Source organism: Corvus cornix, chromosome 2, assembly GCF_000738735.6.
Source record: "Corvus cornix cornix isolate S_Up_H32 chromosome 2, ASM73873v5, whole genome shotgun sequence".
NCBI classification, from domain to species: Eukaryota; Metazoa; Chordata; class Aves; order Passeriformes; family Corvidae; genus Corvus; species Corvus cornix.
The window spans coordinates 91,344,117-91,358,448 of NC_046333.1; the positions used below are offsets into that span (position 1 = coordinate 91,344,117).

Consider the following 14,332-nt stretch of genomic DNA (forward strand, 5'->3'; position numbering starts at 1 on the left):
AATGGATTCTAACTATTTACTACAGGTCACAACGTGCTTGCACTAATAATCTCACTGAAGTGAGCAATCTCATCTCACCTAAAAGGAAATCACCATGTGTGCAACTTTTGTACCCTTGTGAGGGACATTTATATATTGTGTGCAGAGAATCATCATTCAGAATTTATGTAAGAAATAAAAAAAACCCAAAATTCAGTGTTGGGGCCCCAAGAGCACCAAAAGCCCTTTCTGCTCCTGAGCAGTCCCCAAGGGCTGCACTCCCCTCACCACCTTCCCCCTGCCCAACTCCATTTCAACTAAACTCAGTGCCGTCAGTCCATGCCTTAGTGATGCTGTGGGAATGCTGGTTTCTCATTCTCTCCATCACACCTAAGCCTGGCAGGCGCCCTGTAGGCTTGTCCCCAGTCCTGTCATATTGGTATGGACCTGCCCAGCAATCATGGGTTCTGTCTGACCCTGGTTATTTTTACCACACCTGATCCTGTTCCAGACTTGTGGATCAACTTCCCAGTTTTATGCTGGACTTACTTTATTACTATGGAACTTGTGTGGAGGTGTCACCTCATGCCTGAAACTGGTTGTTCTCTCCAAGCCTGTCCTGCTCCCCTTGCTGGGTTGCTGGCTGGTGAGGTCCTGGTCCAGGAGCTGTGCTATTGCACTTGCACCCCTCTTCCTTAGGGAGCCAGACCACGTTGCTCCCCAGCATTTTCTTCCTTTCCTTAAAGCTTACATGCATTCTTTCTGGTACAGACCACAAGTGTGTTGCAATTTTATCTCCTCTAGACTCATAATTTTTTAGAGCTCACTTATTTATTCTATCTACTCTCTCAATTTGCGAGCGATTAAAGAAATTAAAATTTCTTCCTTTGCACTGCAAGTTCTTTATTCCTCTAAGTCCCTGTATTTCTTCTTTCACAGGGGCAGGGTGAGGGACTTTGTTGTTCACCTCTCAAACATCACTAAATTTGATACAAGAGCTGTGAGGTAGGCATGTATTGCTGCTATCTACTTCACAGGAAAAATATACAGCCAGACTTGGTAGCAAACTTTAAAACCTTTATTTCAGTCATAGGAGCTGAATCAAAGAGCAGCTCTGGCAGAATGAGAGAGAAAAGCCAGGTCTCTTGCATCCCATCTTCTCTTTTGCCTAAAGCCAAAGGCCCATCCTTTTCTTCCTGCAAAAGCATCCCTTACAAAACCTTCATGTTTTGGAACTTGCACCCGAGTAAACATATTTGCACCCCAGTAATTTTTGAAGTTGACCACACATAGATTAAATATGTACTATGGTGAAATACTGATGTCATCTAATTTTGTAGGCAGAGCAGTGCAAAAGTGTATTTTTTGGTTTTATTCTTTTAATTTTTTTTTTTTTTTTTTGCTCCGAGTGATGGACTAAGGTCTCTGAGCACTGGTTTATGAAAATTGTCAGGTTTGTTGATAATCAGATCTGGTAGTTCCTGTTTTAGGAAAATGAAATATTGCTGTCTTTAAAGTACATAAAGTTGATATAAACAGACATAGAGCTACAGCCTTCATTAAATTGCTAACAAGGGTCTAAAACCCCGTGGAATTACACTGCTTCTGTGTTATTGTGGTGCAAGATTTCCTTAGCAACTGTGGATCCCCATAAAAACTTAATGCAGCTTTGGTACCACTTTCTACAGCAGTTTCTAAAAGTTGAAATTATCCTATTTACACAACAAAAGCCAGAAGCACAGAAGTTTACAATTCTTTTTACTTGGAGTTGGTGGAATGAAACGATTGCTGCTGAGCTCTAAAACTGCTTGCACCAAAACTGCTGGTGATACACTTTCTGGGACTGCAAGCATCTGCTGAAACAAAACATGCAACACTTTGTACTCTCAGTTTCACAAATTTTATCCAAAATTGGAATGTTTGTATCAGGAACTGGCAGCTCTAGAACTGGAGATGAGGCTTTGCAAATTCTGACTTTGTACTAAATCCAAGTCAGAAGATTCTGTAGTTAAATGTATCTGAAAGAAGTGAAGAACCTCTGTAGAATGAAAACCACAAGATTCTGTTCCATTATATATTTAGAGTATTTATAAAGGAAGAAAAGAACCTGAGGTTGGTGACAAAAAATATAGAAATAGGAAGTAAAAACTGGAAAATATAGTGAAAATACTCCCAGAGCAGGGACATAGGATGACATGTGTCAGACACAGATCAGACCATTGAAAGGGAAACATCATCTTTTAGAAAAACCTTGTAAATTCTTATAAAGCTGTGAATATCTTGCTGGGATCGTGGGAAAGAATCATATTTCTTTTGGCAAAATCTTCACAACATATGCATCTGGAAAACATCAAATATCTGCTTGCAGCAGTAAAGGGAAAAGGTTTTTGACTTCATTGACACAAAATCTGTAAGGTGTGTCTTTTGGAAGATTAATCAGTAGATAAATGAAAAGTCTAAGAGCTCTGAAAGCCACAGATACTTTGCTCCTAGCAGATTAGCTGGGGAGATATCAGAGAAATTTCTCAGTGGCTGAATTGGCGTTGCTCAGAAAAAACCCCAAACATACGCAATTTAATTCCTCAGTTGCAAAGTTCTGAAGGGATGGAATCCCAGCAGGTCAATAGACAGTATGAAGTATCATTTTTATAATCATCAGCCTTGTGCTCAACACTGAAGCCTATCTATAAGTTTTAACAATATTTAATGTGTGTTTTTTATCACTGTTTTTCTGTTAATAGTGATCTAATTTGACTAAACAGTATTTGGTAAATCAGCTGTTTTCTGCTCAATTTAGCTGAGTAATGTCAACCTAGCCTGTCTTTGATTAAAAGACTGACTAGAATTGTTTAAGAAGAAAATCAAGAAAATATCAGAAAAGCAAATCTGAAACTAAAAAATTCTTGTCATACAGAAGAAAGGACAGTATTGGGTAGAAGCATATGACAAGTTGTATTCCTTTGTAAAGTGCATTGATGTTAAGTAAGGAAAATGTTACTTTTTGTCAGTATCAAATGATAGTTTTAGTGATCTCTCACACTAGGTAGAAGGATTTTGGACAATAGCTAAATTATGATCAAGAGAGGTTTGTTTTCTTGTGTTATCACTGATGGTTTGTTTTATAAAAACCAAATTTTTTTGTATCAACAAAGACTTCTGTTGTAAGGAGCAGTAAATGGCATTGCTGGAGCTAAAATAACAATAATTCAGTTTTGTTACTATAGTAGCAGAAAAAGAAGTCACTACTGATCACTTTTTGTGAATACATTTTCACAGAGCGAGTTTAGAAACTGGTAGCATCACGGAAGGATAAAGGATGTAACTCAAATCTTGGTGGGCTGACCATTCTGACTTGCTTCTCTAGGATAAAAAAAAATTAATAAAAAGTAACTTATATGCCCATTTGTTTTAATCATTGTGAAAGGACATAAAGTAAAACTGTGTCTTAGTAATTTTAAAGCATGACTAAAGGGGACAAGATGACACAGAGGCCATGAAAGAAGTAATTAAGGCAGCTGGTGTAGCGATGATTGTCAGGAAATGACCCATACAGAGGGTCATCAGAAAGTATCTGCAGATGATACACAGGCTTTAAAATCCTCCTGTTTAATATCATGTATCTTCTACCTTCTGTTTTCTGTGTTTGCATGTGGGATACCTGTTTTACACTGATTTGCTTCTCCTATTTCTGTTATTACAAACAAATTAAATAAATAATCACTGCAATTGATGTGATCATAATTCTGTTAACTTAAAATTGGTGTGCCACTCTCTTCATTTCAGTCTGTAATCATGTTGCAGACTAAAATTATTTTTGCTTATCTATTAGGAATAGTAATGTGAAACTGGTTTTGCAATCATGTGGCTGGAGGAAAACCAGCAGTGATTAAGACAGGAAAACTTGAAGTAGTTATATGGGGAAAAAAGCCTATTCTATAAGGGTATCAGTAAGCCATATTGCTTTGTATGTTATCTGGGTTCTTTGTGGTATTAGGCAGCTCAAAGAGGACAGTCTTGCCACTATTAAACAGGTGAAAAAGTCTGTTGCGTGTGCCACCTTCGAGCAAAGTCTTGCTGCCCCAGGGTATGATGCATGGTCTAAGAGAGGGGTAGGCCATGGAGGAGTTCATTAGGCTTTATCAGTCCCTAAATGATATAAGCTAAGCTCTGCTGATTCATGCTAGGACCAGCTGAAATCAGTACTTGAGAATGTGTAAGAGTTTCCTTGATGAGTCTTTTCCCTTTTTGCTGTCTCAAACATCACTTTGGCTACAACAAAGCTTTTGGTCCTAACAGCCCTGGAAATACTGGAAATACATCCCCATGACACAAAGTGGGAGCCCAGCTTGTGGGGCTATGGTGAACTTTCTGCTGCACATAGTAAAGTCCTTTACATGGTCCAGCCATTGATAGTAGGTTGTGGTCATAGAGTACCAGTGCCATGATCACATCTTAGGCAAAATGGAAAAAACTCTGCGGGTGCATATATCATCATTGAGATCACTGCTTGTCATTACAGATATAAAAACAGTCCATCTGCTTCCTTCTCACTGGCTCTTGGTTTTCACTAGTTTGTCTTTTTCTCAAATTGTGACAGGTGAGGAATGATCTGACTGGCGTCCTTTATGGAGAAGACATCGAGATTTCAGATACTGAAAGTTTTTCCAATGATCCCTGCACAAGTGTAAAGAAGCTTAAGGTATGTGTGGCTGATTGATGAAAAAGAGAAAGTGTTGTTTTGGGGTTTTTTTTCTATGAAGAGGAGTAGTGAAACAAAATTTGTGTTAGAATGACGTATTACTACATTCCATTGCATAACAACATCCAAAAAATGGCGTCTTGAGCACCTAGTCCTGCTTAAGTTAATGAAGGTCTATGTATATAGTAAATATTTTTTATAGTTGCTGATGATGATGTTAAGTAAAGAAAGTTGTTGCTGACTTAATGTTTGCGCTTAAAGCCACAGTCATAGTGATATACGTGTGAAAATTCTTGAGGTCTGGAACCAGAACCCTTTTAAGGTAAATTATCATGTAGAAAGAATATTGAGCCTCTTCGCATTAACTTCATTACACATTTTAGATTAAATTCTTTGCTAACATCATCTGTGTGATTTCATATGAATCATAAGGAAAAAAAAAGGAAAAGTAAATTTGGTAGCAGAATAATTTCCCATCCTTCTCTTATTATAATGATTTATTAGACTTCTGGCATCTCATAAAATTAAAACTATATTTTAGCATTACCATGCAGTGCAACCAGCAACAAACTAGACACAGGAGATATGAATCTTAAACTGCACATGAACATGAAAGAAATGATTGAACAGCAGGAGAAAGCACTTTTAAATGTCGAAGATCAAATTGTTTCTGGCATCTAGTGCATATGACACACAATCAAAGGCACAATCCTGCAAATACTTAAATATGTGTAAAACAGGATACAAACAAACCTTAATAAACAGAATGATATTAAAAAAAGATAAAATTAAAGCAAGAATATTGACCTATGTAAGACTAGACCACTACTGAAGCTAGCTGGAAAAGTTCTGGAGCATGGTAAACTAAGTATGCTTTATTATTTCCACAATCTAGAGATGTAAGCCTGAATGTTTAAAGTATTAATTGGTAAAGATTATGTTTGTGGGAAGCCATTTGTGTCTGTCCAGTCTAAGCCAGTTTGCATTTCCTGTCTGGGTTGAAGAGACTCCAGTAGGAGTTACAGTAAAGTCCCCATTATTGACTAACAATAGTATAATAAAAAGGGGAAAAAAAAGCTTATTAAGCATGTATCTTTAGGCTGAAAGTCAGAAGAAGCAATGTGGTTCTAACTTTCTTGTGTGTTGTGTCAACAACACACTGGGGTATTTTACTGGGAAGACCAGAAGACTCAACTAACAATATATTAGTTATCTCTTGGTTTCTTCTTCAAAACAAATTAGTAAAACAATAATAAGCAATTATCCAGAAAATTGCTGTTCTTGACAGAAATATAAGGTTAGTTTTTGTTGGGTACATGTTAGACATGGAATTCAGCTATACAATTCTAAAAATGTTCATTCCTTTCTTCCACATGTAAACCTCATATAAGTAAATTGGTATCTGCTTACCTGAAATAATTTTATTTTCACAAACACATTTAAATTATTGAAATCTATGATTATGGAATGGAAAACAGAAAAATCTGGTATGATTTGCAGAAATATATTTTATATTTCTTTTGGTAACACATTAGTTTCTAGTGCATTGACTCCAGCCTCTTTGGACCACAGTTGAAAGGTAAATTTAAGCTTAAGGATATCTTTAAAATTCATTTTTATGTTCAAAGAAAGGGATGCGTTTGTACATCCATTTAAATGCTTGAAAATTCTAAGCATGCACAGACAAATTGTATGGGCAATAACATTTCTGCTTCCAATGTTTTCATATCTTGCATGTAGGACAAAAGAATTACCATCATGTTATGATGATGGGAGTTGATGTCGTCTAGTTCACCTTCACAATCAGTGAAGGTCAGAGGCTCATCTATAGTTCTTTAAGTGGACATCCAAGCATTTAGAAGGCAGAACATGTGGCTACCTCTATTGTCAAAGTTACCCAGCTTTGTGTAGATTTATTGATAACCTCTTGACTGCCAGATACATGGTAGAGAATAAGACAGAGTATCTGAGCTATTCAATTTAGGTATCTCATAAAGAGCCTGCCAAGACATTGACTTTTCCTGGCAGACGAGATATTGTAGCAATCCTTCTCTGGAAAGCTATATAATACAACATTGTGGTGTTATTCATTAGAAATGAGACAGATTAAAATCTGATCAAAGAAGGGAAGCTCTGAAGGCTGAAAAAAAATAGCTGCCTATTCCAGCAAAATGTGCATCACTCAAAAACTCTGAAAAGGCTAGAGTGTCTCGTGTCTAAGGCTGTTAGAAATGTAGTGAAGGAGGCAAGTTGTTCTTCATCCCTACATCATCTTAGATGTGTTGGTCCTCACTCTCTTCAGGGTTTATACTACTCAGCTGCTGGTGCTACCAAAGACACTTCATATTTAGTAGCCAAATAGTACCCTCACCTATATGAATGAAAAAAAGGGAGCAAAAGAGTAATTAATTTTTGAGGCTGTGCTATAGGCTTATTTTATAAAACCTTTTTTTATGCAGGGTTTGCCACAACTGCGAGTAAATGAAATGTAACTGTTCTTCATTTTCTTGTTTGAACTTCAGTCCATATGGGAACATATGTATTCCTTACTGAGGGGCAAAGCTTAAATGCTGATATTGCTACTGTAATCTCTGGGAAGAGTAAATATGACAGCTCACCATATGGCAAACGGTCTAAACATTGGTCTTTTTATGTAAGTGCAGCTTTGGGAGTTGCCTTCCCCTGGGATGTTTTTAATCTTCTTGTAGATCACCTGCCTAATTCCATGAATTAAAACCTCTTCTGTCAAATATGTTTTACCTCCATGCAAGCAATTTACAGCTCTCTGAAAAAGAGACTTGACACTTGCTGGAATCCAGTGGGTGATTTCTTTGATTCCTATGAGGAAGTTCTACTGTGTTAACTTGCATCATTCTGCAAGGGTTGATGTAAAGGAATAGTATATCCTTGCAAGAAAACCATGCTGATTTATAGTCAATTAACAGTATGAATGAAGGGGTAAAAAAGTTATGCCCAGCAAGCATCTGATGTATCTCTTTTCATGAGTCTGTATGTGGACTTTCACCCACAAGCACTGATATGAACCCAGCTCTGATACACTTCGGTGCAGATTTCATTATCCATGCAGATAAAACCTCTGCCAGGGACTGGAGCTATGTGCAATTGCATGAATTTGAAGATTCAACGTCTCTCATGCGGGATGGAGCCAGCAGACCCAAGTCTGGCATCCATGGATCTAGGCTTATTTGCAATCTTGAATGCAATTCTTCAAGAACAAATCTGGGAAAAACGTGAAAGGGGATGCAAAAAGTTCAAGAGGAAGAGGCTGACTGAGGAGTGTGTCATCGCACAGAGGAAGAATGCTGTGCACGGAAGAGGAAGAGCTCTTGTATGGACTTTCCTAAATTAGCTCGTTCTGCTTGTGTTCTAACAGACAATTCCTCCGTTGCATGATTGCATACTAAATTATGTGATAGTCATGTGGAAGCAATGTCTTAAGGTGTGAAACCACACACCACAGATGCTGTGACTTCAGTCTGAATGTTGTCACACAGCCAGTGGGCAGCAGTGCTGCAAGTGCACTCTGGGATTATTCTTTATGAGGCCACATAGTTTACATCATTTGGGGTTTTTTTAAAATTGGTTCTCATCATGTTATGAAATGGAAAGGAATTTCTTCAATTTTTAAGTTTAATTATTAGGTGCTGTGCCATTTATTTTTTAATCAAACTCTGCTACTCTTTTTTTCAAATATTACGTCTGCATTTTTATGTTCAGAGCAGTGAAGTGAGTCAGAGCTGGGGTTCCAAGAATAACAAAATTATTTTTAAAATGTGAAAAATAGAAATAGTTGATGAGGTGAGGGTTTTTGTGTATAATTCCTAAATCTATTTATTGTCCTTACAAAAACTGTAATGCTATTGCTGTAATTTGTGTAATTTATTTGTTTGGTTTATGTAACTTTGCTAATTTGTTTAAAAAGAATCTAATCCACTTGAAAAAGATTTACACTACTTTATCAGTCTGTGGCTAAATATAAAAATGAAGAGAAACAGGCTTACTGAAAATGCACAGGTTCAGAATGAGCGAAGTACATTACGTTATTTCTGATTTAAACCATGCTAAGAGTGACAATATTTTCATGGATTTAATTGCAGAAACATTCTAATATCTTATTGCACTGTCCATCATAATATTTTCTGCTGAACAGGAAATAAACATTGAAATTATCTGAACTAAAAATCTGACAAATTGATTTAATTAAAGCTTAAATGGTTTTTGCCACTGAAAATCATACTGAATCATATGTTTGTTTTTTCCTTGGAGAAGGAAAGAGCTATTAGTAATTCTAAACAGGTCTTATATGAAAGAAATGAAAAATTTGATTTGCTCAAGCTTTTACTGAGAACTCTGCCTTTGTGTGAAAGAAAGGTAATGTGAAGTCATAAAAAGATATCTGTTCTGTGTTTTATGGATATTAGAAGCCATTTTTCATGTTAGGAAGATGTTAGTCCTGTTTCTGGAGAAATATTTTTCTCCATATGCTCCTGACTTTAGGAAGACTTTCTTAATATGTTTCTAAGTATGAAAGCAAAATTATGTCTTTGAACTTCAGTCATGGATTCTTAAACGGTGATGATTTTTTTTGATGTGTGGAGGTAGGAGGGAGGAGAGAGGGAGTTGACAAAGTGTTATAGTGGCTATAGAGATGATTTTGTATGGGTAAAACCTTTAAAAATTACTAAAGCAGGCTTAATATCAAGGCATTTGATCTCACAAATCACATTTCTTACTTCTACAGCATTATTTTACGCAAACAGTGAAAATTGTATGTCTTTAACTTGTAATATGCAAAATTGTAGAAGAAATATTGCAAGGAAGCAAAAGAATATTTGATATTTTAGTGTTATTGAATACTAATATTTGACTGTAATATCAGTTTTACTCTCATTGGTACTATAGCTTAATCTTTTTCTTCAAACACCTCGGCTTTTTTTGTCTTTTGCGGTACTTCAAGTTCTTGAACTTCTAGAAGGTGAAATAGTTCTGTATTAATTCTGTCTGCAGCTGTAATCTGTGCTAAATCCCTGCATGATCTGAATGGCCAATTAAAGGGGTGTCTGGAAGCTGTGACTGCATTTAACTTCCATGTATTTTATTCAATCTGCAGGGTAACGACGTTCGGATAATCCTTGGCCAGTTTGATGAGGAAATGGCTGTGAAAGTTTTCTGCTGTGTAAGTAAATATATTTAATTGCATATCACAATAAAGAATGTGCTGCATTTGAATAAAAAGTAACTTGAGCATAAACTTTTTTTTCACGGAGTTCAGCTCTGTGAAGGTTTATATCCTAAAGAGAGGTTACACATGCTTAGTTCCATTTCTCTTTCAGTAAAATACTTTGTACTTGACTTCAGTGGAATTTAGGCATAGACTGCATGCTTAGCTTCTTACTACTTTCCTGCAGTGGAATTAAATGCCAAATCAAACTTGAGCAGTGCTCTTCACATCAGATCCAGAGAAATACTTGCATATGTAGCAGCAGATAGAGAGAACTGCAAGGTTTCAGTCTTGTCCAAGAGTTGTGTTCTGGTGATAATGCCTTTGTGTATGGGTTTTGCATGTTTTGCTTTTAAAGAATAAGAAATTCAAGCCAGTTCCTATACATCCTAACTCAGCAACACTAATTTCTGCTACTGAAAATGTTGCTAACTGTACAGTTGTCATTCCCATCTGACTTAGCACTGTATATTTTACATGTATTACATGAAAGCAAATAGTACTTGGTAAAAAATAAAATTTTTTTAATCTTAACAGTAAGACTAGCAAATATAAAATTCCCTATCCTCACCATTTGTTTGTGTGAACGTGCTGCAAACTTATCCACTGTTACTGCCATTGAAAGTAGAAGGATTAAAATGTGAATCTATACTTGTACTGGCCTGAAAAAAGGAATCCCAAAGAGGCAGATTTTAGTGGCCTAAATTTTGAATAGGTATTGAATTCGTAGTCTAAATAGTTAGATTATTCCTGTATGATCCAAGAACACAGTAAATATAATGGAAAAGTAATAATGACAGCATCTAAATTTCAGAGGGTGGTTTTTAGTGTTCACTTAGTGAGTTACTTATCCTTGCAAAGAAAGGAAAGGCAGAAGTTCAAAATCTGAGTGCTATATGTGCCTCAGATGCATTTTGGCTCTAACTCAGCAGCTGTCCCAGTTGGTGGCAAAATTTGGAAAGGAGATTGTAGAGTATATTTGGAAGGAACAAAATCTGTTTTCATCCAAAAGGAAATGGAAAGTATTATTTTATTTTTCATTCTTCTCATCTCTGATAGGTCTTTGTATATAGATCTTTTTGTACTGCCATTTGAATTGGATTGACAGAGATAATCTCTTATTTTTTCATTCCTGGAAGAAATGATGGTCCTTTTGCAGCCCAGATCCTCTTCAGATCTCTTGGGTTTGGACTGCATTTCCCCAGCAGAGGGGTCCTGGTCAGAATTATCTTCCAGTCCAACATTAGCAAGAGATTGGCCTCATTTATGCCACTGCCCTTAATTAGTAGTTGCATTCCTCTAGAATTCTCTTCCAAGTCCATGTGAGGCCACTGAAGAAATCCTAGAATTCCTTGGAGGGGCAGGCTGTCCTTTAGTCTGCACCGCTCTCATCTGAAGGGTTCCAGGGAGAGGATGTCTCTGTCACATGAGCACAGCCTTCTGTGGCTACAGTTTGGTGTGAAAGTGGGAAATGTGTGTAACTCTGAGCAGTTCAAAGTGTGATGGCCGCTTCTAAAGTACATTAGTGTCAAAAATAATAAGGTGGATGGTGGATTTTTTTGGAGCCTGGAGAAATCTGGAAGATCATGTATTGAGGCTTGTATAAGTGTATTTATTTGGGAGTTTCAGCAGGAGACTGAATGAAGGAGAGGGCAGTTCTAAGTAGGTCATTTATATATTAATGCACTAAAATATGTCAGAAAGCTTGTTATTAGTCACAAAATATATTGTTGACTCATGCACTCCTACAGATATATGTCTAAGGGCACAATAATTTAGATATGTCAAGGTTTTTTAATTCCTCTTTTCCAGGTGTATCTTCAGACAGGTTTGAGTTATGATTCCCTGTTATATTTTGCAGGGTTACTGATGTCAGTCAGAGAAAGGCTTTGAGTTTGCTAAAGGAAGGTGCTTTTTCACTGGTGCAAGACTTTTTTTTTTTTTTTTTTTTTTGTGATTGTGGTTATAACCTGAGTATTATTTGGTAATGACTTACGTAGGTGGTAAAATCTTTAAAGTCTGCCTCGCTTTTCTGCCTGGATTCAACAGTCATATGCTGTGCGGTTTCCTCAGGACATCTATCAGAGTTTATATAAGATCATAGAATCATTTAGGTTGTAAAAGACCTTTAAGATTACCAAGTCCAGCCATAAACCCAACACTCCCAAGTCCACCACTAAGCCTCACCTAAGTGCCTCATCTGCACATCTTTTAAATACCCCTTGGATTGGTGGCTCAGCCTCTTCCCTGCTCCCTGATAATCCTTTCAGTGAAGAAGTCTTTCCTAATAGCCAATCTAAACCACCCCTATTGCATCTTCAGACTGTTTCCTCTTGTCCTATTCCTTGTTATTTGGAAGAAGAGACCAACATCCACACAATAAATGGACTAAAAGATGGGACAATTCAGTGGTAAACTTTAAAAGTCCTCCCAGCAGACAGGACTGGTTCAAGCCAAAGTGAATGATGGCAGGTATTTCCTATAAGGATTTAAACATGCTTAGCTGTTCATTTATCACCAGTGTCAAAAACAGTGAGCAGTTTTAGTTCTATGGGAAATCTTGGCTTTATCGTTCATTTTCACCTCAGTGGAAGGAATGTGATATTTTCTTGGAATAGAAATTAGAATCTTTTTGGTAAAAACTTAATTCTTCAACCATCAAAAAATTGCCAATAATTGTTTACTACACATAAGAAATATCTATTACAGGAACCTTTGTTGTAAATAAGCATTTACTTATGGATTCAAACAAGAATTAAAAGTTTAAAAAAAAAATTAAAATTCAGTTTCACAAGGGCAAAAATTGTCCATGACAGTTTCCTGGCTGCTTGACTGCAACTCAGGGCTTTGCATCCTACGCAGGGTATGAGAGGAAGATAAAGGAAAATGTATGACTATTTTATGCTGTTCTGGTGGTACAAAGTATGTACAAACCTTCTTCACCTTGGTTTTGTCTGCCAAAAATTCTTCCCCTTAGAAACTGAAACTTGCAAGAATTGGTCTGTGGGCATTCAAACCGTTCAGGACTGTTCCACACAACACAAGTTCCACGTGTTTCAAGTAGTTGTATCTTTTAAGCACCAAAATCATCTCCATTTAGCAGAATCAACAGGGAGAAAATGGTGGCAAAAAAAGCATCATTTTGCAATAAGTCTTCTGGGACCCAAACACTGAAATGTCTCAATACTATCAACTGTGCTGTCACTAGAAAAATGACTGCATGGTCATGATGCTCAACCTTAGAGGAGCTGATTTTCTTCTTTCTTTTGCCTTCTCCAGACTAACCTTCAAGCCCTGACACTCCACCATATCTCAGAGGACAAACTGACAGCTCTTAAAGTGTTCTGGTTTGGGTTTTGTTAAACCAAATTGTTGCAGAAATGTGAAAGTGTAACCAGTCTTTCAGGCAACCATGTTGGGAATGATCCCTTGTTTCCAGGATGAAATTTCTGGCTATTTTGAAACTTTCAATTTTCAGCCCATTTCCCAGGGCATTCACAGACTATGCAGGAAACAGTACAAGTGCTTATGCAAACAGAAAATTTCCAACAGCTCTAATTTCAGAATAGTTCACAGCCAATACTTTCTGGCAACACACAATTTGGTACTTTAATCTCTATAGAGCAGGGAAAGCTATGTAAGATTGTCCTTCTCTAAAAGCACTATTCTGTGTCAATTTGTGTCCTCAGTGCTTTGAAAACTGTCAGACAAAAAACACTGAGTCACTGAAAGGTCTTGAATGACCTAACTGTATAATGAAAACTCTATTAGAAGAAAGTACTGCTATAGATGGGATTGCTATTTTCCTTGCAGGTGGACCTGGAATACAGTGTCTCCATAGCTGTGCAGGGGTGGAGGTGGGTAGGAGGACAGAAGCAGATGTGTTTCTGGAAGGGTAGAATTAACAAGCAAGAGAAAGACAAACTATTTATGTGGATTGTGGAATAAGTAAAATATGAGATGCAAGACACAAGACTTCATACAAGACTTTCAAGCAGCCTTGTATACAAAGGCATGAAATTTGATTTTGGCTGAACAAAAGCTTCTGCACCAGGGGCCAAATATATCTGCTTTGTGCACAATACTGTTATGAACTCAGTTGGCACCATTATAATAGACTTCACAGATTTAAAGCCCATTTTTAATTTGGGTATTAACATATTTAGGAGGCTGTCCTATTTCATATATTGTGCTATTGATCTTTACTTATCTGATAGGCTTTTCAAATGATCTTTGGGATAATTTTCAAAACAGTTATTTCTGAATGACTAATATGTCCTGTTTGGATTCTTATAATTTCCTCCCTTTGTAATATTATCTGTGAAAATGTAGCAGTTTTCCTGTTAAGAGCTCTAAGCTTGCACCATGTATTTCTAAAAATTAGAATTTTTATCTTAAGCCTTCTATCTCAA

At 36.8% G+C, this 14,332-nt stretch overlaps 1 protein-coding gene across 3 annotated transcripts in view; it reads left to right on the forward strand.

Moving 5' to 3' along the window:
• GABBR2 (gamma-aminobutyric acid type B receptor subunit 2) overlaps nucleotides 1-14,332 on the forward strand; it is a 469,148-nt gene that overhangs the window by 218,439 nt on the left and 236,377 nt on the right. For all 3 annotated transcript variants that reach the window (XM_039548719.1, XM_019282587.3, XM_039548720.1), the window contains 2 exons: nucleotides 4,577-4,678; nucleotides 9,810-9,875. In XM_039548719.1, the coding sequence (XP_039404653.1) occupies nucleotides 4,577-4,678; nucleotides 9,810-9,875 (168 nt within the window). The remainder of the gene's footprint in view (nucleotides 1-4,576; nucleotides 4,679-9,809; nucleotides 9,876-14,332) is intronic.